The following is a 22,819-nucleotide window of genomic DNA, read 5'->3' on the forward strand; positions in this document are numbered from 1 at the left end:
TCTAGGTTTGCTTAAAGTACAGGAAGCGCGAAGTTAGCAAAAGCTATTTCTATGTCGCATCAAAATTTGTGCGTCTTTCTTATAGGCAAACTACTTTATTTTTCGCAACTATATATGCGAAGTCATTGTTCGAGACCTAAAGCCAGAGCCTTGAGTATATTACGTCATAATCGGGATTGATGACGGGCCCGTCTTGTTTGTTCTTATCTGTACACGGCCAATGTGTCGATATAAGACCCAGTGTGTGCGCAAGTATGTTCATAAAATTTAAAGGTATGGAAACTCGTAGTGTTTGCAGAAATACATCACCAAATTGTTTCTTTTCTTTCTATTGCGTTTTGGCTGTGTGGATGCAGAATCATTTCCCTAACGGTAATGAAACGGCGTGAAACTCGAAATCGGGCTTCCGAGATATCCGAAGCGAAAGATTCATTATCAGAAAATGGCGACACCACTTGACGCCACGATGACGTCGATAAGACTTTATCTCCGTAGTGACTTTATATATGAGATCACTATGATGTCATACTGGCGCAACGTGATATAACGTCACAGGATGAGGCCATCAGATCCCGTTGTTCGTGCAGAGGATCACGGAGTTTCTCAGAAGTACACTAAAAGGTATACGCTCGCGTTAGTGTCTACGAAAGCTGCAAAGCAGGGCGCTTCGCAGCATGGGAATGACGATTAGTGCAAAAATTTGCCTAATCCTCTTTCTTTAGGCACCGTCTGGTCTCGCGCGCCTTGAAGTTGCTTTGTCACTAAGCGACATTCAGCAAATATTCTGCAGTTGCGCTTCACCACCTTAAGCTTTTAGGCTCACCAATTCAAAATCGCGTCCCAAGATTCAAAACAGTTCATTTTTTTATTCGAAGCAAAATCAAAACACAGGAATAAACAAAGCCACAAGTGCATTCAAAGCCCACAAGCACGAAGGCTATAGGCAAATTCGTGTACTATCCACTATTCCCATGGTCGCTGAACAATCGCATCGCCAATGTCTTTTTTAGTTAATTTTAGGAAACTGTGCATCACGAAGGCGATGAAAAATGAGGTGAAGGGCCTTCGATCTTGGAGGCAGCGCTAAACCACGTTACCTGCAGAGACTTTTTAAGGGTGGCGGGGCGGTATAAGCACGTAAATTGAGAGTGAAATGAAGATTGAGTTCTCCATTGAGGCATCTTGAGTGAATGTATGAAAGAACTGTGGAATTCTTATCGCGGAAGTTTCTGACAGGGTCCACCATGTCTTTAGTGACGTATTTCTGTTAAGGATATGACGTTTAAAAAGTATGTTGTCAATTGAAAAAGAAAAAAAACAACAACATGGTTTTTCAAGACTGTGCGCTGGCGTGCATTCTCGAAGCAATACGCTCTCGTCTTGTGAAAACGCGTTTAACTTTCGCGTTATACCGATTCTTATGATAGAAGCATCCACCATGATTCTTGGCTATTTTGCAGCACTCGTTGTTGGAGGGCACCAGTGGGCCATTACATCCGTGGTGTCGCGTGGGCGGTCTCCCTAAACGGCAAGCTTCGCTGTATATTGCAATTGAATTGGCGTTGCGTTCGCGTCAAAAGGCTTGCGTTCAGTACATCAGCCAGATATGTGAACTTAAGGGGTGCAGAAAAGTGAACTAGCGCTGACCGTTTCCTGCACCTTTTGCAGCGAATTGAAGTGGTTCAGAAGTCATCAATGCTGCTCTGCTGAAACGAATGGCAAAGAACGGTTCCTCGTGAACTGGTTCAGGTATTGCAGGTGCATTCAATGAACCCAAAACGACGCTCGCTCATTTCGGGCTTCTCGGAAGAATGCCACAATCACCGTCTCGGATTTGGCTTTTGCGATGATATCAGTCAGGCTTCATTAATCTGCTAAATGTACCAGCGCAGGCTTTGTGAAGAAGAAAGAGAGAATAGGAATAGAAGAAAGGCCGGGAGGTTAATCTGGGCTGTGTCCGCTAGGCTACCCCACACAGGGCAAGGGAAAGAGAAGGAAAATCACAGAGGAGGAGAGAAAAGTCACACTTTCAGCCGATGTAACAGTCCCATGTGCGACATCACAAACTGCAAATCCGTGTTTTCTGAGGAGGAGAAGGAGGAGAAAGAGGAGGAAGATAAGGAAGAAGGAAAGGCAGGAATGCTAACCAGGTGCGCGTCCAGTTCGCTTTACTGCGCTGGGGTAGCCTATTGGAAAATCTCAAAGCACCTTGAGCTCTTCTCTGGAAGGGCTCCTATTATTCCATTTCAGAAAGTCGCCAGTCCGAACTGATTTAGACATAGATTATTTGCTTAGTTTGAGTATTACTGTACCAAACATTTTTTTGCAATTCTATTACGGGCTTTTCTAAAAAAACAATTTAGCAGCGAAATTCTGCATTTTTCTTATGTTTGACCATTCTCGGGCTCATTGCTTGAATCACCCTGTTTTATGGCTGTACGCATAGTTTACGTCTCAATGTGATTATTGCATGCAGCATGGTAATCGTGAGACATCGGGACGAGCAAGCTGGCAATGCTATACCCCATTAGTATATTCAGTGTTATCATTAAGAATGATTACGATTATCATCTGCTTGTCTATATAGTATCAACCAACACATTCTTTTATGCAACTAGTCTTGTGCATAACAGCCTTTGCTTTGTTTTTTTTTGCGCGAGAGCGTACATGTATTTCCCAGTAGAGGAGGGTTGGATGGATGGATTGATGGATGAATGTGGCTCTACCCTTTAGATCGGGTGGCGGCTAATGCCACCTAGTCGTAATACTTAGTTAACTAAACACTATATTTATCTTTTTTTTCTTTAAATAGTGAAGTTGAGGACTGGTAATTTGAAGTGAAAGATTTATTTTCACTCGTGCATTCACTTTAGCCACAAATCAGATAACCTTCTTCTAGTTAATTCTGCCCGCTTAAAGTCGATTTCGCCCTCCCTGTGCCTAAACCCCTGTGCTTTGAAAAACTCTGCGCCATCATCGTGAACTATAGGGTGAAGCCCTTTACAGAACATTATCAAGTGTTCGGCAGTTTCCTCCTCCTCTCCACATGCCCTGCATACCGTGTCTAGCCCTTCGTATTTGGCCCGATATGTCTTGGTTCGCAATACTTCCGTGCTGGCCTCAAACAGTATAGAACTACCCCGAGTATTATCATAGATTCTTTCCTTGGCAATTTCCTGCATAAAAGTTCGATAGATCTCCAGTGCGGACTTCTGAATCATGCCAACTTTGCACATGTCAGTCTCTGCTTCCTTCGCTTTCTTCTTAACCGATAGTTCGTTTTGGTTTGGCCACCTGCTGTTTTCTAAGTATTTATTTGTCATTTTTCCTATTTCGCTTCCTCCACTTTGTATTGACATTCTTCACGTAAGAGTAGCTGAAAACCTTCCTTAGCCAACGCTCCTCCCCCATTTCTCTCAATCGGGTTGGATGGATGGATGGATGGATGGATGGATGGATGGATGGATGGATGGATGGATGGATGGATGGATGGATGGATGGATGGATGGATGGATGGATGGATGGATGGAAGGATGGATGGATGGATGGATGGATGGATGGATGGATGGATGGATGGATGGATGGATGGATATGGCTGTACCCTTTAGATCAGGTGGTGGCTAGCGCCACCAAGCCGTAATACTTAACGAACCAATAACTAGATTTATTTTTTCCCTTAAATAGTGAGGTTGAGGATTGGTACTTTGCAGTGAAGGGTTTAAAGTTCACTCGAGCCTTGACTTTAGCCAACAATCAGATAACCTCCTTCTAGCTAATTCTACCCGCTTGAAGTCTATTTCGCCCTCACTGTCCCTAAACCCCAGTGCTTTGAAAAACTCTGCGCCATCACCCCGAACTATAGGGGGAAGCCCTTTACAGAACATTATCAAGTGTTCGGAAGTTTCTTCTTCCTCTCCAAACGCACTGCATATCGTGTCTACCCCTTCGTATTTTACCCGATATGTCTTGGTTCGCAACACTTCCGTCCTGGCCTCAAACAGTAGAGAACTACCCCGAGTATTATCATAGATCGTTTCCTTGGCAATTTCCTGCTTAAAAGTTCGATAGATCTCTAGTGCGGACTTCTTAATCATGCCCATTCTCGACATATTGGTCTCAGCTTCCTTCACCTTCTTCTTAACCGATGATTCTTTTTGGTTTGGCACCCTGCTGTTTTATAAGTATTTACCAGTCAATTTTCTGGTTCGATTCTGCCATTTTGTATCGACATTCTTCATGTACAAGTAGCTGGATACCTTCCTAGTCGAACGCTCCTCCCTATTTCTCTTTCGCTTCTCAAATTTTATCTTGCTGCTAGCTTCCCTGCCCTCAAATGATATCCATCCCATATCACCTTGTACTCCCTGATTTGGTGTATTCCCGTGAGGTCCAGAGGCAAGCCTATTTATTCCACGTTGCTTAATTTCTAATCTTGCTTGAACTTCTGATCTCATGCACAAGACCGCATTGCCGAACGTCAGACCAGGAATTATGACCCCTTTCCATATTCCTCTCACAACATCATACCTATTGTAATTCCACAGTGCCCTGTTTTTCAGTACCGCTGCATTCCTCTTACCTTTATTCGACACGTATATTTCGTGTTCTCTTGGGTACTCGGCCCCATTGCTTATCCACACGCCCAGATATTTGTATTTATCTGTTATCTCTAGCGTGACCTCCTGTATTCTAAGCTTACTACCTTCATTGTCATTAAAAATCATGACTGCGGATTTTTGGGGTCCACACAAAGCAACGCCATCTGGGGGTCATGCGGAGAAGGATAAGCAACACAACGCATGATGGAGGAGGCGTTTCTGAGCTAAGATGAGCCGATAGAAACTTTCGCGAGGTAATTCAATCAACGTGTTTGGTGTCTGGTCGTACAGAGAAACACGAACGCATCCCACTCGATGAGTATCAACAATCTCACAATTGCGTGGCAAAGGAGTAGTGAATGAACATTTTTTTCGGGCTTTTCTCCTCCCGGCAAAAATGTTGATGTTTCACTCCACGCACTCGGCCGACGCGCGAGCAAACATATGCCATCACGTATTGCCAGCCTATACGTGAAACATGCTCCCCACCTACGCAAACATTATCTTTTCTTCTTCTGTGCTGGCTGTAGGGCAGACAGACTCCGCATCACTACTGTTTTGTCGTGCCAAAGCGAGGTGTGCTCATTGTAAGCGCGGAGTACTTCAAAGGCTCGGCTTGTCGCTCATTCATCTCACGAAGCCTGCTCCCAGTAAAGCGCTCACTACAGACCACAATACGGCTACCAACGGTCACGCCAAGGTTCAAGTGAACAAAATATAATATGAACGTAGAAATAATGTTGAAAATGAATATAATGAACTGAACTAGTCCATAATTATATGCATTTTTCAAATTAAAATTGATTTCCATAAACATGTGGCTTATTCCAGCGGGGCTCAAGAGAGGGCGCAAACCACATCACCGAGTGACTTTACGCCGAGAAGTGATTCTTAAGAGAGAAAGGAAGAGAAAAGTGAGCCCCGTAACTGTCTGATTCTGTGAGCGACACCTCAACAGTAGCTCACAAGGGATGGGGTTGAGTAGGAATAAAAGGGTAGGAGTAAAGGTGTAGAAAAGAGGAAGAAGAAGAAGAAGAGGCAGAGACGTGAGGTGGTAAGCCAGATCGAGCGACAACAAACTGAGGGGATAGAAGAGATAGGAGAGATGGGAGCATGGTCACTGGAGTCCGAGGACGGGGCACACTTGCGAGAGCTCTTGTCGGCGTCGTTAGATGGCGTAGAGCAAGTCCAGTCGGTCAGAGCTGCGCCCTCGTCGAAGCTCGTCGGCGTCAGGAGGTGACGTAGGGCGAGCCCAGTCGGCCAGAGCTACGCTGACGCCGGAGATCGCAAGCGAGTCCCACTTTACGCGGAGCGAACTAATGTGCCTACCCAGCTTCTGCGTCAGCTCTGCGCAGGCGCGGCGTTGCGTCGCTACGTGGCTACATCTGGTGAAGCAAACGTCCCTAATGAATCAGCGGCAGATGACGGGTATCTCGGGTGCTGTAAAAAGCAGGAAGTCGATCAAGCGCAGCGAAAAGTAGTGCACACGTCGCACAGCGAGTCTGTGAATCTGCGTACCAAGGTCGTGTCGGATGAAGTCTACAATTTTGCTAAAACATTGGCCTCACTGACGCTTTCCCGCAGGTCGCGGGATTGGATCCCGGCAGCGGCGGCTGCGTTTTTGATGGAGGCGGAATTGGTGTACGCCCATGTGCTCAGATTTGAGTGCAGAACACCAGGTGGTCGAAAATACCGGAGCCTTCTACTACGATGTCTCGCATATTCATGTGGGGGTTTCGGGACGTTAAACCCCACATATCAATCGATCAATATATTATTGACGCTTTCATAAACGGAGCCGTGCAAACCCTACCACGAGAATCACTGTGCGCTTGTGCGGTGCATTTCCTCGGGTTTCAGAATAGAGGAGCCACGTACACGTTTTTTTTTTTTTCCTTTGGTGCAATCCTTTATATGGCATTCCCGAGACACGATTTAATGGCGTCATGTAGGCGTGGGTTACCGTGCTGGAGCTCCGAATTCTCCGAAGGTGACGTAACAAACGTTGTTTGCAGCAACTGCCAAGTTTTCCGTGTGAGCGTTTAAGATCACGTCTTTGTGAAATACTAATAGGTGCTGCGTGTATCCGCCCGAGTCAAATAACTTGTCCCAGCTGAACTCGGCTGCGGACAGGCTAATGTTCCCTCATGTACCGTTTACAGAATTTCAACGACTTTTTTCCAGTGGCAGCTCTAGCGGTGTTTGTGAATAGGGGTGAATTGATATTGTCAGTGTTCCCAGTTCCACCTATACTAGGTGAACTTGGATTTCTTTTCTCGCAGGGTCACTTGTAGAATTTCCCAATCGATTGTCTCCTTTGTTTCGGGCTCATTTTCACTTTCGCATCAAATATAGTTATTTTAGTGGTAATGGCAATCCCCAATGTGCGTTTGCCATTCGCTAATAGCGCGGTCAGAGGCAAGTTTGAGTTGAATGCGTAGGCGCCCCCATCAGGCTTCGTTATCAGGGTAGGGTGAAGGTTCGTCCCAGCGCGTCTTTGTCTTTATAGTCAAAGGGGCAGATTGAGCGCCCTCTTCCTTGTAGCTGACCAGAGAAAAGAGCATTCCCTGAACCCCCCCCCCCCCCCGCTTCTACTTTACACCGTGCGCATGCCTTCGTTTGACTGTTGCAATCAAACATACAATGGGTAATCAACGAGTAACAGTAATCATAAGCTGCCAAATGTGCAACCGAATGGAGACAATGTTAAAAAAAAGGTATGTCTTCTCGTTCATAGTTGTGCATATTTTCCCTGTACAAAACAACCAGCTGATTGTTGAAATTGCTTTTAATAAACTAGTGAAATTTTTTAACGTTGTTATCAATATTTTAAACAATGAAAAAATTAAATATGTTTCGCTTTCCTTCGGGCTTTTGTCGTCAGTATTCACTTGTTTACTCGGCAGCATCTGCTAACACTGGATGTTTTCTTGATGCATTCCTTAAAACATTTCGGACGATAAACCCACTCTAGCTAATCCCAAGAGGTGATTCGCAAGCGAAATACAAGGACTCGAATTCCATTTATGATGATGATATGTGGGGTTTAACGTCCCAAAACCACCATATGATTACGAGAGACGCCGTCGTCGAGGCTTCCGGCAATTTTGACCACCTGGGGTTTTTTAACGTGCAGACCTACAGCATTTCCGCCTCCATCAAAAACACAGCCGCGCAGCCGAGGTTTTCATTTATTCGCGCATCACCAGGGTTTATCGGGTGTGGGGCGAGGGAAACGTGGACACCGCTGACATTTTGTCACTTGAGTCCACGGACTTACGTCATCAGTAGTACCATCGTCGTTATCATTATTATCTTTTAATTTGAATTTGCTGCAGGCTGGAAGCACGAGCCGCAGTGGTGTCTAGTATTGCATGTCATGCTTTATCCGTACCATCTGTACATCATTCCGATTATCCATTTTGAGAATCTTATCAAGATACGTGGCGTATCTTGATAAGACATTTAGCGTACAAACTTCTAAATAACAATTAACAAGAGGCTCTTTAGGTAGGAATCGAGATGAAATGGGTACCACCAGTACGTCGGAAAGCCTCCAACTTTCCAGAATACTGTTTTTGTTTCTGCCCTTCAGCAAAAAAAAAACGCAAAAAACTCAGTAGAATGCATACAAAAATAAATTTAGGCGCGTCCTCTGGGATAATAATCTGGTCAGAACATAATGCGAATAAGGAAACACTGTAAACTAGGTAGTTGATTATAAATACACCGACGCTGAAACTAATAAAGTTTTGTCCAACAATAGTATTATTATGGCAATAAAAACAATTCTGACATTCAATATTGTGACGAGCGTGAGTAATATTTTACTGAAATGAGTGCCTGTGCCGTTTAGGAAACGCAAGAATTAGCGCGACTTATTGCGACTTGACTAGCTACCATAGAAAGCGTTTTCAGCGCATACGATGCTCTGAGCGACGATTGTGTATAATACACTAAATTCAATACGTCTTGTTAGTCTAGAATTTTCACCACTTCGCGTAATGAATATATGGGATTGTTTCTGGAATCATGGACCGAGGCCCAAGAGGTTGCCATTTTTTGGCACTTCATGAGCGAATACTTAATGTAACGACGTTTTGATTCGCCTTTGTATGAGTTACTATTTTCCCACAATCTGCAGTGATGCATTGCAACAGCCCTCTACATACATGGCTAACTTAATGCCGGCATAAAATACTAAGTAAGACGGACAATAGTGGCTTACAGTGCGAGGAAGCTTTCAGTAGCTCGCTTCATCATGTGGAACAAAAGTGGTGCGTCAACTGTGAACGCAGCGCATATAAATTTCCCCGCATTATTTCGAAGCAGCATGAACCTTGATGCGTGGTATACATAGAGATACGCAAGTAACTACTTTGCCTCCTATAATAACACATACACTTGATGGGGAGCCCTACGGCTACCTTCATCATTTTCCTTAGGACTATTTAATAAAGTTCTTGTCATGTTATGACATGTTGATCTATTTCGTAAGTTTTCATATTAAACACGAATAACTGCAACGCAGCTCAGCTCTGTGTTAGACTGGCCATGCAAACAACGTGGACACAACGAAGAAGTAAAAATGTTTAAGTCATCTTCACTACTGTCTTGTGCCTAAATGTATGCACACCAAGTTTTTTAACATTATAGAGCAAACTCGGTAATTTATCGTACACAGAAACTGTCGCACGCAGGCATCACTCACCATTAAGAATGTATAGATGGACTAGCGCAAGGTAAAGATAGATGGACGCAAACGCTGACGCGCGTTTCATGATTAGTCTAGTACTTACGGAGTGACGTGTTGCGCGCACTTAGTATTTGCTTGTGAGGCAGAATAAATAGTACCAAGGCTTTAACGTTGCTAAGTCGCCTTTTTTTCGTATACTGTTTCAAGCAGTTATACAAGCCTGCCATAGGCGTCTCTTTCGCAAAAAGTAGTGTGAAGTCTTTGTTTCAAGCAGGCGCAGCTGTTTAGAAAAACAAATCACCAACAAAAGTACTCAGCCCTCTTACTAAAGCCTGAAACTGCTGCATTAAATGTTCATTTATCCTAGAAAAAGAGAAACTACGAACAGAGTTAACAGAAAAGTTGAACTCGTTGCAAATGAAAGAAGCGACAAATTTGTGCTTTCTGAGAACATAAATTTAGATATGTACACGTAGCTTTAAATGGAAAGTGGAGATTAGGGTGATGACGTGTCTATGATCAAACTTGGAAAACTTAGAAGTAGTGGCATGAATTGCGACTTGTGGCTGCAATCGCCTTTTGTCAGCAGTAGAGTAGAAATGTGAGAAAACAAGGTGAAACATGCGCGTTATTTCGCAGTCCGTAACGCTTTTAGCAGTGCGTAGAGTTTTAAGGGCCGCGGAAGTCGCTTCATATCCTTGTCGAATAATTACAAGCACCACAAAGTTATGATACGGACAATAAAAAAAAAGGGCATATGTTGAGCAGGCTTATCTAAGAGGAAAGTGCGAACTGGCCACTTGATTTCCTTCAAAAAAGATGATTGATTGACAGGTAGGGTGTAACGTCCCAAAACCACCATGTGATTATAAAAGACGCCAGAGTGGAAGACTGCGGAAACTTCGACCACCTGGGGTTCTTTAACGTGCACCCAAATCTGAGCACACGAGCCTATAGCATTTTCGCCTCCATCGAAAATGCAGCCGCCGCAGCCGGAATTTGATCCCACGACCTGCGTGTCAGCAGCCGAGTCTAGTAAAGTATAGCAAAAGGAAAGAAAGGCAAGTGAGAGTGATGTGATTGTAAGGAGGAGGGAGAGAAGGAGGACGAAAGTAATGTCAGCTTAGACGTGTATTTTTTTTTTTGCACTCTTATAAATGCAGAATATTGTTTTCGGTTTGTTTTACAGTCAGTGCTGGTACCTGGCGGAAATTTTTTAGGTTATTACAGATATTATTTAGCACAAAGCTTACAGGAACGTGGTCGGGAATGCTCGGGGCGTGCAGCTGAGCAGGCTTCATTTTCAAGACTGCAGCTTCCAGCCTTTATAATGTCAGTTCAGCTGCAGTGCCAGATCATTCTTCGACACATTTGCATCAACTGAGCTTCTGAACAGGGTACATCACTGAGTGCATATGAAAAAGTACAGCCGATTACTTTTGCTGATAAAAAAATTTAAAGTAGATATATGGTGAAGAGACGTCGACTTCATTGTATACTCGTACAGCACGTTACTTTAGATAAACGTTACTGACACGCAAAAGTGAAAGGCCTTGGAAGTCTTCACAAGGCCGATTTCAAGTGTAGATAAAACTGAAACAAGGCTCCAGTGTGCTTGGCTAAGTGAAGTTCTAACCCTAAAACTTAAGCAACCATGTGGTCGGACGTTGCCTGTCGTCACGAGGCATGGACCCAGTCAACGAAGAAAAGGGGCTATGCGCTGTTAAGAACCCCGACATCAGGACTCAACTAATTACTCTCCAGAGGGCCCACAAGGTTGTGGTCGGCTTAATATTGCTGTCCCAACGTGGGAGCGGCCTGCAGAGTCGTTCACTTCAGGACTACGAATGAAGTTTTCATATATCCATTCATTCTGAAAACATGCTAAAAGAGGATGAATTTAAAGACGAGGTATTAGCCACAGTGTTTGGGTAGACATGAACTTGAACAAAGGGATAAACTTATTACTGATAAAATTCTGCTTTCTGGAATAATGTTAGGATGCGCCCTTTGTTACTACTCATCGTGTTCAGGCCAAATCTTAATAATAATTTATATTACGTTCCCACCATGCACCCAGACACGTACTTGATTTAGCGTTTGGAAAGGATCAAAGTTAAAAAAAAGACAGCCAAAGCGTTTTAATATCACTGCTATGGGGCCTCGAAGACGTTCTACAGACAAGCTCTATAAAACGCTTTTAAGAAATGGATGAATAAAGCTTGTGAAGCAATAAAACCGAGCAGCTGGGCCACAGAATGCCTGCTGTTTATTATTAATCGAGCACGCCGAGAAAATAATATTGAAAAGTAAACAAAAGCAAATTGAAACTGTTACTAATACGGCATGATGTCGCTATCTGTGTGTCCTGGCTCGTTGATAATTTTTTTGTGCATTTTTGCTCGTGAGACCAGAGCATGCGTTCTGTGGGACAGGGGGGACGCCCCTCTCTACTCAACAAAAAGTGGCAGGGTGGGGGCAATATTTGCCGCATACTTTAACTGAAAGGAAGGGAGGAGCTGCGACACACCTCCCCCTACGCCCGTCGAAGGGGAACGCAACGCAGGCCTATCCTGACAGATCAGATACCCAGCTTAGACCATGTTAAATTACGTGATTTGTAGGCATTTTCGTTCATGAGCGAAGTTCACTTGAGAATGATCTAAATTTTGAGCAACGTTTACTAATCCTGCTAAACAGATTTCAACACTGAAAGGAGAAAGTTCATCAATTTTTTATTGTTCCAACACATGAGATTGAAAAGGCAGATTCACGTGCAAAGACTAAACAAAGCTGGAGAAACCGTGGTAACCATGCTTTACCTCACTATTTGCGTGCTTTAAACAACCAGTACGGTTTTTTATTTTTAGGCAAAACTTCGTGAATCCTGCAAACCCTGCTCACGGTGTCAGTTTTCGACTGTCACCGAAACTACAATCGCCATCGCTACAACCAACCGGTGTTGTGGGCATTCATGACACCCATAAAAAAGCACCAAACGCCGATTGAAAAAAAAAAAATCACTCTTTTGATAAGTAGAAAGAGGACAAGCACTCGTGCTGGACACACTACTCGGCGCGGACACAAAACTCGTGCTGTGTGCCTCCTCTTTGCTTTGTGTCTGTGTTTACGCCGGCGCTCACAGTTCGCTGAAAAAACGCGGCACTTGCTTACACTCGCAAATAAATTTATTTCCGAAAAATACTTCCTAAATCTGCACCCACACTCATCCTAGTGACACAGAAATGATTGTTAATGTAGTAAGTTAGTAAATAGTCTGGCGTTAATTTGGTCTTCTTAGTGAAAAAAAAAGGGGGGGGGGGAAACACGGACCTTCGTTACCTCCCTGTTCCGCTGGATCAAGTTACCGGGCAAGCTTAGAAGCTGGGCTGCCCACGGGGTTTGGGTCCACTGCTTTATTCGTCACACTGTTAGAAGCTATTGACATCGCTGCAAGCAATTATAAGCAGCGTGGACCACATTGATTGGAGACTCAAAAAGGAACCTTTCTTGGCGTTTCCACTACGGCAAAACTGATACATTCGAAGATTGCACCACCTCCCAATAAAGGGAACCATGTGGGAATGCGAAAAAGTGCTGGGTTTCGCTTGTGTTTCGACTTATTGTTTCAATTTTTATGCTTCCGTGTATGTTTAATTAGGCTGTGGAGCTGTGTACATGTTGTGTACCGTTAACGTTACCCCCCTCCCATTTGTGTGTACTACGATGTCTGTGGAGCACTGGGAGTACCCGGCGCTGCTAAGACAGAGCAACGTGCAGCATTGTATATGAGCGCACAGTTGTGGCGGACGGATTCAGGGGGAGGAGAAAAGAAGCGAAGGCAGTGATCCGACACCTCCTCCCCTCTCCTCGTGCTCACGCGAGGAGAGGGGGAGAGTTGGCGCATGCGCAGTGGGGGAGCGGATGGTCGCTGGGGGACGAAAACAGCTCTGAGCACAAGCTGCTTCGCGTCTGAAAACATCGTCTCACTCATCGGCTCACGGAATCTTAAACGGAGTAGCGGTGATGCTATTTCTTTCGATGAAAGAAAATGATTTTCCTGAAGGAAGAAGTGGTTTCATCAGCATATAATACGTTTGCTCATTCCCACCCATATTTGCATCGTCGGTTTTTAAATTGCAGGTCAAGCGCAGCAGAATAAAAGCATGAATAAGAGATTTAACGGTATGGGGCCCATGCTCAGCACTAGCCTGCACTGAAGGGCTACAGCACGAGGCGGCCCGCAGCGCAGAGTCCACAAGAAAAAATCTTCAGAACAGGCGTGTAGGAAACTTTTATTATAAGATCAAGTGATTTTTTTGCGGTGAAGGAAATCTTCGCCTATTATAAGTTGTTGGTTTTCAAGCGTGCAGCTGACATTGGCCACTGTCGAAAGGGGGAGAGCAGCCATTTTTATTTTTCTGAGTGGGGGCTTGCGCCTCCTTTACTCCACACCGGCAGATACAAATATAATGTCGCACTTAGCGTTCACTGGCACTCAGTCTCATGAAAATTTTCCTAACTTTTCATTAAAACTTTGCTAAACTGCGATTTCTCGCACTCAAACCCACCAAACTCTACACACTCGGACTCAAGGCTCGATATAAATCGGAGTGAGGCGACTCATTATCCAACTCTCTGATATATAGTTAAATGAAACCAAGTCTAACGCCTTCGCAATGATGGCACGCTTGCAGACGAGCACTGTTGAATTTCAAGCATTTAGGTACTGAGTAAAAAGCTGTCATGTATCTCTGTCGTGTTCAAAAATAAGTTTACTTCATGAAGAAGTGATAAACTCCATTCACCAATTTCTCATACATATTTTTCAAACAAGAGCCAAATTGCTGTTTTCCTTTTTGGTCAGTGTTCTTTCAAGCACTCTTCAAAGGTCACACACCGTCCTTCCTTGTTGCGATACTGTCGTTGAGCGCAGAAACAGCCGGACACGCATTCGATGGTGCAGTTTTCTGGTCGCGTCATTCGCCCGCATGTCTTCTCAGCACAGTCACGACTTGCGCAGGCCTGGTACAGCTCGCCATGTGGACAACTCCGGCCTGCGCCATCGTACAGTTCATCGTGTCATTTTCAAAGAACGAAATCCGCAGTCACTTGGACAATATGACTCACGCGGCAAACGTGGACTCCATACATGGAAGGTGATGTGAGTGGTACGGGAGCAATAATGGTCGACTTAGTAAAAACACAGTCAAGAAAAATGCGCGAAATAAGCGCTGAGTGTAGTAAGCGAATTAGCTACGACAGCTGTGCAGTAAGTATGCATGCCGAATTATCTTGGCGCTCTTTAAAGGAACTCCAATGCTCCAAGAATATTGCGCTAGAGGAAGACTCTGTATTACTCTTCGCTTTTCCGCCATTATGTCATTACTTATTACTGTTTCAAGCTTAAATCAATAATGCGGGAGATGCTTGCATACTCATGCACAGTCATGCTGAATATATTTCGCATTACAGCAGTGCGTGGCCTCACGAGCTCGATGTCTGCGCGTGTTTTCAACTCGGCCTTATTTCCCCAACTAGAATGTATTACACGCGAACCATTTCTTAACGAACCCAAGGTATTTTGACTATCTATCTATCTATCTATCTATCTATCTATCTATCTATCTATCTATCTATCTATCTATCTATCTATCTATCTATCTATCTATCTATCTATCTATCTATCTGTCTGTCTGTCTGTCTGTCTGTCTGTCTGTCTGTCTGTCTGTCTGTCTGTCTGTCTGTCTGTCTGTCTGTCTGTCTATCTGTCTGTCTGTCTGTCTGTCTATCTGTCTATCTATCTATCTATCTATCTATCTATCTATCTATCTATCTATCTATCTATCTATCTATCTATCTATCTATCTATCTATCTATCTATCTATCTATCTATCTATCTATCTATCTATCTATCTATCTATCTATCTATCTATCTATCTATCTATCTATCTATCTATCTAGCCGCCTATGCCTGGGCACTCTCGTGAGCACCTTCATAACTTGAATAGGACTGAAATTGTATAGCAAGTTAAGAGGGTTTGATGAACAGGAATGTCTGGTCAGAATGTGAATACCAAACCATCAAAAAAACCGACACCAGCATCGTTGACTCGGCTAGTGTAAAAAATAAAATTGAGGATCTGCGCAGAAATTGAACCTAAGAATTCCGCGGTTCAGTCAGGTGCTCTATCCTAGAGTCACACTAAGTCTTGAAGGAGCTTCGAAAGAAAGACCTTGTGTAGGCGTAATCTCAGTGCAACATCGATTGTGCATGGTTGCAGTGCTGGCTATTTATTTTTAAGGCAAAGCAATAAACAGCACATATTTACTGCTATCGTACATTTGTGATGTCGAGCTAACGTTAGTGGTGGTTCCAACGTTGACTGCGTTTTTATAGCAGACTCATAACGACGTTTTGTATTCCTATGATTCCTCAAGTTGTGTTCAAGCATTCTTCGGCTACGCGAAATACGCAGACGAAAGCCGAAGGTGAAATCCACTGGATGGCACCTTTAAGTGCACTTCCTTTCCACAATACTGATGTCTTTACTCTAACGTGTGTGCTAACGTTGCGTGCGACCAAAGTGAGCCTAAGAACGCCGGTGTAATCGCCGTTCCTGGTAAGCCTACTATGGGCCCACAACAACTACATTAACAGAAAGGCGTCAATGTGCATTCTGACACGTGGCTAAAAGCCAAAACAAACAATCCTGAATATCACCAGCCGGCTATATCACATGAAACTGGTTACAGCAAGGAGTGCAATCTGTATATTTTATTTTTTGCTGCCAGCGATCATCTATCTCCATGTTATAAAGAGACGTTTAATTGAGGTAAAAAAGGCTGATAGAAGCCTCGCGCTCCCGTGGACTTGCAAGTCATATTGACTGCGAAAGCAGATTACAACATTCTCGTGCTGACATGGTGTGCATGAGAAATGTGACCCATCGCAAGCGTATTTTTGTAGGAGCGACATAACAAATAATTTGTGGTTCACCACCTGCAATAGCACCAAACATGAAGCGGATCATACTTCCATCTCTCACCCGTATATGTTAGCTCTTCAGACCAAGGTGTACAAGTACAGGCATACAATGCAAAAAAAACACGCAATTTTGTGCAGTCATACGAGAACGAAAAAAAAAACCTGAGCCTTTCCAAACACATACCTATTGCTTGGGGGAAATTCAGCAGCAAAAGCGTAGCGGTTATGACGAGACACGAGGCGGCCAACCTTGTCGAGAGCAGATTCATCGTAGGAGAGCTTCGATCGACAGCCGTTATAGCCGTCCAGATGGTGGACGCAGAACTCTTGCGTTATCTTCTGTCCAGCACTTCCTCCGCACGCACAGTAATCACGTGGAAGCATCCATTGAATGAGCTACCCCGTTGCCCCCTCTAGCACGTGGCAGTTACCTACCACCAGTGTTGACGGCTCATGCTGCGGCTGATAAGCTTCCTTTCGGAAGCCTCGTGGAGCCTAAAAAAATGTCTTGATATGTCTACAAAAAGAGCATTATACAGCCTTGCAAGCTCAATTCACCACTACTGTCTCTTCAGCTGAAGGTATGCTTCTTCAAGCATTATTTATTGCCCTCTCAGTGGGTGACACGTAATTTCCTCGACAGAAAGCGCAGAGCCTTTGGCGACGCCAGCCGGACACAGCTGTACTTTGCGCCGAATAGAAGAAGTGCCAGGAGGGAGGTTAAAGTATGGTCACCGGACGATCCCAAGAAAGTGTTCCATAAGGTGCTTGCTGGCAGTTTAGGCCTGAAAAGAAGGTAGCACATACCCCCTTTTCTTGTCGAGGCACTGAAAGCTCCGTTTGTATTCCACATCTTCTAAAAACCTACTCATAGTTAAAGGCCAGTCACACTCCTACCGTGTGAAGGTAGACGTAATGTTCACGAGAAAAGATAAACAGCGGATAGAGGGAGCGTGGTCCTGCGAATTTGTTTTATTAGGCACAGCTATGTGAAGGCAACAAGCAATCAAGAAAAAAAAACTACCTTACGTATTATTCACGTCATGACAAAATATGCTTGAGAATAGTTGAGCCATATTAAAACACTTTGTGTGTCATTCAAGCAGATATGGGCCACTTGTGAGTCATTGTATGTAATTCGAGCAGATATGACTCCACAAAGCACTAAACTTTTGCGACTGTGCCATGGCATGACCTTGATTGGGCACAATTTTTCTTCGCAAGAAGCCTCCTGAAGCTTTTAAAGAAATGCCGGAGATTTCGTTTAAAGAGCTATAACAATTAAAATAAAGTTATGGGTAATTAATAGCGTATTTAAGAACAATATATATATATATATATATATATATATATATATATATATATATATATATATATATATATATATATATATATATATATATATATATATATATATATATATATATATATATATATATATATATATATATATATATATATATATATATATATATTGTTGGCACTCCGGGCTGAAAACATGGCTGTCAGCTGTGAGTAAATTATTAAGAATTGAATTGATACAGTATATCTTATAGTGCATGATTGTTGCCTCTTAAAAGGAAGACATATATATATATATATATATATATATATATATATATATATATATATATATATGAGATCTAACAGACAATAACGCCAAGGAATGTATAAGGGACTTTATTAGAACACAATTTATTATTATTTATTATTTCCTGCTCACGGTAGCTTATTTTTTACCCACTTTACTTTCTTCTCACTTACACTACATTTGTTCTAATAAATTTCCCTATACATTCCTTGGTGTTATTGTCTGTTAGATCTCATTATTATTGTGTCAAAACACGAAAAAAAGAGCCCTTAGGCATACACTTCTTTCCCTTATTCATTAACGAGGGTCTCGTACTGGCAGACTTGGTGCCGTTAGGTTGTATACGGGGAACTACTGGTCAACTGCCCGCTAGTAATAAGTTCACGTGCTACGTGACGCCACACAGGCTCATAGAAGGGTGTTTCACACTCGCCGCTTGGCTACAGATGTCACTGACTGACACTCCCATGTTTAAATTCACATATAAACCCCCAAAAAGTGGATGGAGGGAAGGCCGCCGGGATAGCTCAGTGAGTAGAGCATCGAACGCGTTATTCGAAGGTCGTATGTTCGGTTCCTGCTCACGGTAGCTTATTTTTTTTACCCACTTTTGTTTCTTCTTACTTACATTAGATTTCTTCTAATAAATTCCCCTATACATTCCTTGGCGTTATTGTCTGTTAGTTCTGATTAATATTGTGTCAAAACACGGAAACGGAAAAACAAGCCCTTAGGTATACACTTCTTTCCCTTCTTTCCCTGCGCGTTCACTGCTATATACCATCGAGTCGACCATTACGTCGGCTCTGAATAAACCCCTCTCGTAGACGTAACTATATATATATATATATATATATATATATATATATATATATATATATATATATATATATATATATATATATATATATATATATATATATATATATATAGGCAGGCATGGTGGCGAAAATGGCCGTAGCGTTGCAATAAGTCAAGTAGATCCTCCAAGAGAACGGTAACAACGGAAGTGTTTAATTCGACAGTTTCGGCCAGAGTCTGGCCTTCATCAGGAGTCATGGTACATTCTGTTTGCGCTCACATTTATAGTATTTTGGGTAAAAAATGAGAGGGAAGGAACGAAAAAAAAAAAAAAAACAGAAAGAAAGAAAGAGTTTGAAAAACGAGAGAGGAAAGGATATCCAGAAAGTTCCAGGTTCCACTGTGCTTCGCGAGTGGCGTCGTCAGTGTGTATTTTCTTAGTATTGCGTTCAGTGCAGTTTGGTGGCGGTCCCTTTATTGTAGACGGGGCCTGGCTAAGGTAAGGGCTTGCGTGTCGCGAAAAATGCTTTTTTTATTATTATTTTTTATTTTTTATTTTTTAAAGACCGTCACTAATTCGGCGTCGGGGACAGCGTTCCGAGGCTCCAGGAAGTCGGCGCGGGAGAAAATGTTTCTTAAGGCGCTGTCTGTCGTTTTGAATGCTATTTTGCTCTGCGAATCCGCGTTTGGGGGTTTTAATTGTGTATGGGGTGGCCCTTCTATATGTCGGGCTTTGTTGTCGAAATGCGGGAAGGGTTTCCAAACTGCGAGAAAGGACGTTTGAAGTGATTGCTATTTTGTACTGGGAAACCGCGTTCGGGGCGTTTAGTTGTGTATGTGGATGTCGGGCTTTGTTGCCAAAATCGGGGAAGGGTTGCCAAAAGGCGAGAAGGGGCGTTTGAAGTGATTGCATTTTGTTCTGGGAATCCACGTTCGGGGCTTTTAGTTGTGCATGCGGTGACCCTTCGACAAGTCGGGCTTACAACTATTGTTCGGTTATTCAGAGAAATAGAAATAGACGACAGTGGTTCACTGAAACACGCAAAGATATTTGTAGTTGTCCAGTCCTCGTCGCCGCCACAGTGCCGCGAAATCTTGAACTGTTATGATTACAATTATAAACTTACATATACACACATACACCCCCATACATATGCGCATATGCATAAGTACATATACACATATAAATGCATATGTATATATTATAGTGCTTTGATTGCTGCAAGTGTACCCGGACTTTCATTTATGCCTTTTTCGAGGGTGTTAAATCGGTGTATGAGGTATGATTCACGTTGTTCACGTTCCCGGTTTGATTTAAATCCTGTTTCTAAAAGTGTGACTGACAATTTGTCGAAGGAGTGGCCGGGAAGGTTAAGGTGTTTTGATAGAGGTAGATTCGGCGCTGATTTCGCGTGGGCTCTGTGATTATTGAAACGAATCCTAAAGGGTGTTTCCGTTTGTCCGATGTATTGCATGCCGCACACGTTGCATTCAAGTAGATATACCACATTAGGGGAATCGCATGTTAGATTTCCTCGTATGTTAATTGAAAAGTTGGATTGTGTGCTGCTTGCCTTGCTTGTATCTCGCATCGCTTTGCATACAAAACATCGAGGCTTCAGACAAGGTCGGCATGAACTGTCGGAAGTTGAAGTATTGATTTGGGAGTTTACAAGTGTGTCTTTGAGGTTGCGTGTTCGTCGGTAAACGACGCCAGGAGCCGATGGGAATGCACGTTTTAGACGTTCACTTTGTTCCAGTATGTTGTAATGTCGTTTAAGGATTTTGTTAACGTTGGGGAAATTCGTGCTGTATGTTAAACATAGGTGTGTCTGTTGCAGGTTGTGTTGTGGTGGCCGCTTCATCAGAAGGTCATCACGCTGAAGTTTTCTAGCTTTTTGAATAGCGTCATCAATTACATGTGGAGGATATTTCTGTTTTTCGAGCACGAGTTTAAGCTTTTGTGAGCTCGCGTGGAAGTCAGTGTCTTTTGAGCAAATTCGCTTAAAACGGTGGGCCTGGCCGTATGGAATGCTGTTTTTACAATGGCGTGGATGATCACTTTGGTAATGGAGGTACTGTTGTCGATCTGTTGGACGAGGACTGGACAACTACAAATATCTTTGCGTGTTTCAGTGAACCACTGTCGTCTATTTCTATTTCTCTGAATAACCGAACAATAGTTGTAAGCCCGACTTGTCGAAGGGTCACCGCATGCACAACTAAAAGCCCCGAACGTGGATTCCCAGAACAAAATGCAATCACTTCAAACGCCCCTTCTCGCCTTTTGGCAACCCTTCCCCGATTTTGGCAACAAAGCCCGACATCCACATACACAACTAAACGCCCCAAACGCGGTTTCCCAGTACAAAATAGCAATCACTTCAAACGTCCTTTCTCGCAGTTTGGAAACCCTTCCCGCATTTCGACAACAAAGCCCGACATATAGAAGGGCCACCCCATACACAATTAAAACCCCCAAACGCGGATTCGCAGAGCAAAATAGCATTCAAAACGACAGACAGCGCCTTAAGAAACATTTTCTCCCGCGCCGACTTCCTGGAGCCTCGGAACGCTGTCCCCGACGCCGAATTAGTGACGGTCTTTAAAAAATAAAAAATAAAAAATAATAATAAAAAAAGCATTTTTCGCGACACGCAAGCCCTTACCTTAGCCAGGCCCCGTCTACAATAAAGGGACCGCCACCAAACTGCACTGAACGCAATACTAAGAAAATACACACTGACGACGCCACTCGCGAAGCACAGTGGAACCTGGAACTTTCTGGATATCCTTTCCTCTCTCGTTTTTCAAACTCTTTCTTTCTTTCTGTTTTTTTTTTTTTTTTTCGTTCCTTCCCTCTCATTTTTTACCCAAAATACTATAAATGTGAGCGCAAACAGAATGTACCATGACTCCTGATGAAGGCCAGACTCTGGCCGAAACTGTCGAATTAAACACTTCCGTTGTTACCGTTCTCTTGGAGGATCTACTTGACTTATATATATATATATATATATATATATATATATATATATATATATATATATATATATATGACATCCCAGGGGAATCTGACATCTCACCCGTAACGACAGGGGAAATAAAGAAAGCACTAGAGAGAATGCAAAGAGGTAAAGCCGCCGTGGAATGTAATAATGTAATATAACTTTATACGTGTTGGAATATGGGGAAAAGATTGTGATAGAAAAACAGGGCACCCTGTATGCGAAGTGTCTCGTGCTGGGTAGGGTACAAGAGTATTGGATGAATGCCAACATCATCTTAATCTATATACGCAAGGGAACGTGAAGGACTAAAAAACGTACAGGCAGATCAGCTTTCTGCGCGTTGACTGCAAGCTAGTTACAAAAAAAATAACTCATAGAATTAGGACATTGGAGTTTAGTCAACCATAAACCAAGCTGTATTTTGTACAGGCTACTCAAAAATACACCTTATTCATACTAACAGTCCAAGCGATAAAGAAATGCGCAGAGTACAACCAGTCCCTAAGCCCTGAAACGCGATTACACAGACGAAAGGTTCATAAGGACGGTAGTACTGCAATCCCTAAGCATGGTCTTATTAGATTACGAGAGGGCATTTGATTTGGTTGCAATATCAGGATATCAAGTCAAGGTATCAAACTTTTCACCAGGGTGTGCTTGATTATCTGTTTGTTTTACATTGTGTCAACTAAGGAAGGTGCGCTTGAGTTGCTCACCATTTTCTGCTAACCTCTGCAGTAAACCACTTTTATAGGGAACTCGCCCGTATTCTCTGCCGCCTATAAAGTGCCATGGCTTCGACAAGCAAAATAATGCGGAGAAATAACGGGCAGCAAGAGTGAAAAAGACACACCTTCATCCTCTAACATGAAGACTCCATGAGGTGCGCAAGAGGCCGTATAACCCGACTAGTGAGGATGGCTGAGAAATAGTGGTAACTGAAACAATGGGCCAATTACGTTCTTGTATTCAAGTTGCGTAACTCCTTAGGAGCATGAAGAAAATAGACTTGAGCGGTCGCGCTTTCACCTGTCTGTCGTCTATACTTCCGTCAATTTTCTTCATGCTTCCCCTCGGTTGCGCTAAAGCAATACAAGAAGATCAGCAGGGTGCTTTACACGATCGGGATCTCTC

General features: G+C 43.2%; 1 protein-coding gene and 1 long non-coding RNA gene across 4 annotated transcripts in view; both read right to left on the reverse strand.

Moving 5' to 3' along the window:
* Positions 1 to 9,405, reverse strand: part of LOC119179859 (kielin/chordin-like protein) — a 204,853-nt gene extending 195,448 nt beyond the window's left edge. For all 3 annotated transcript variants that reach the window (XM_075869387.1, XM_075869386.1, XM_075869385.1), the window contains exon 1: positions 9,310 to 9,405. In XM_075869387.1, coding sequence (XP_075725502.1) covers positions 9,310 to 9,379 — 70 coding nt within the window. In that variant the 5' untranslated portion in view covers positions 9,380 to 9,405. The remainder of the gene's footprint in view (positions 1 to 9,309) is intronic.
* A 4,168-nt stretch (positions 9,406 to 13,573) lies between these two features.
* LOC142767001 (uncharacterized) lies at positions 13,574 to 22,642 on the reverse strand. The gene is made up of 2 exons (XR_012884700.1): positions 22,539 to 22,642; positions 13,574 to 14,351 (listed from the first exon to the last, which is right to left on the reverse strand). It is a non-coding gene; the product is annotated as an uncharacterized LOC142767001 (long non-coding RNA).
* Positions 22,643 to 22,819: the final 177 nt, after the last annotated feature.

This window comes from Rhipicephalus microplus, chromosome 7 (assembly GCF_043290135.1).
Source record: "Rhipicephalus microplus isolate Deutch F79 chromosome 7, USDA_Rmic, whole genome shotgun sequence".
Lineage (NCBI taxonomy): Eukaryota > Metazoa > Arthropoda > Arachnida > Ixodida > Ixodidae > Rhipicephalus > Rhipicephalus microplus.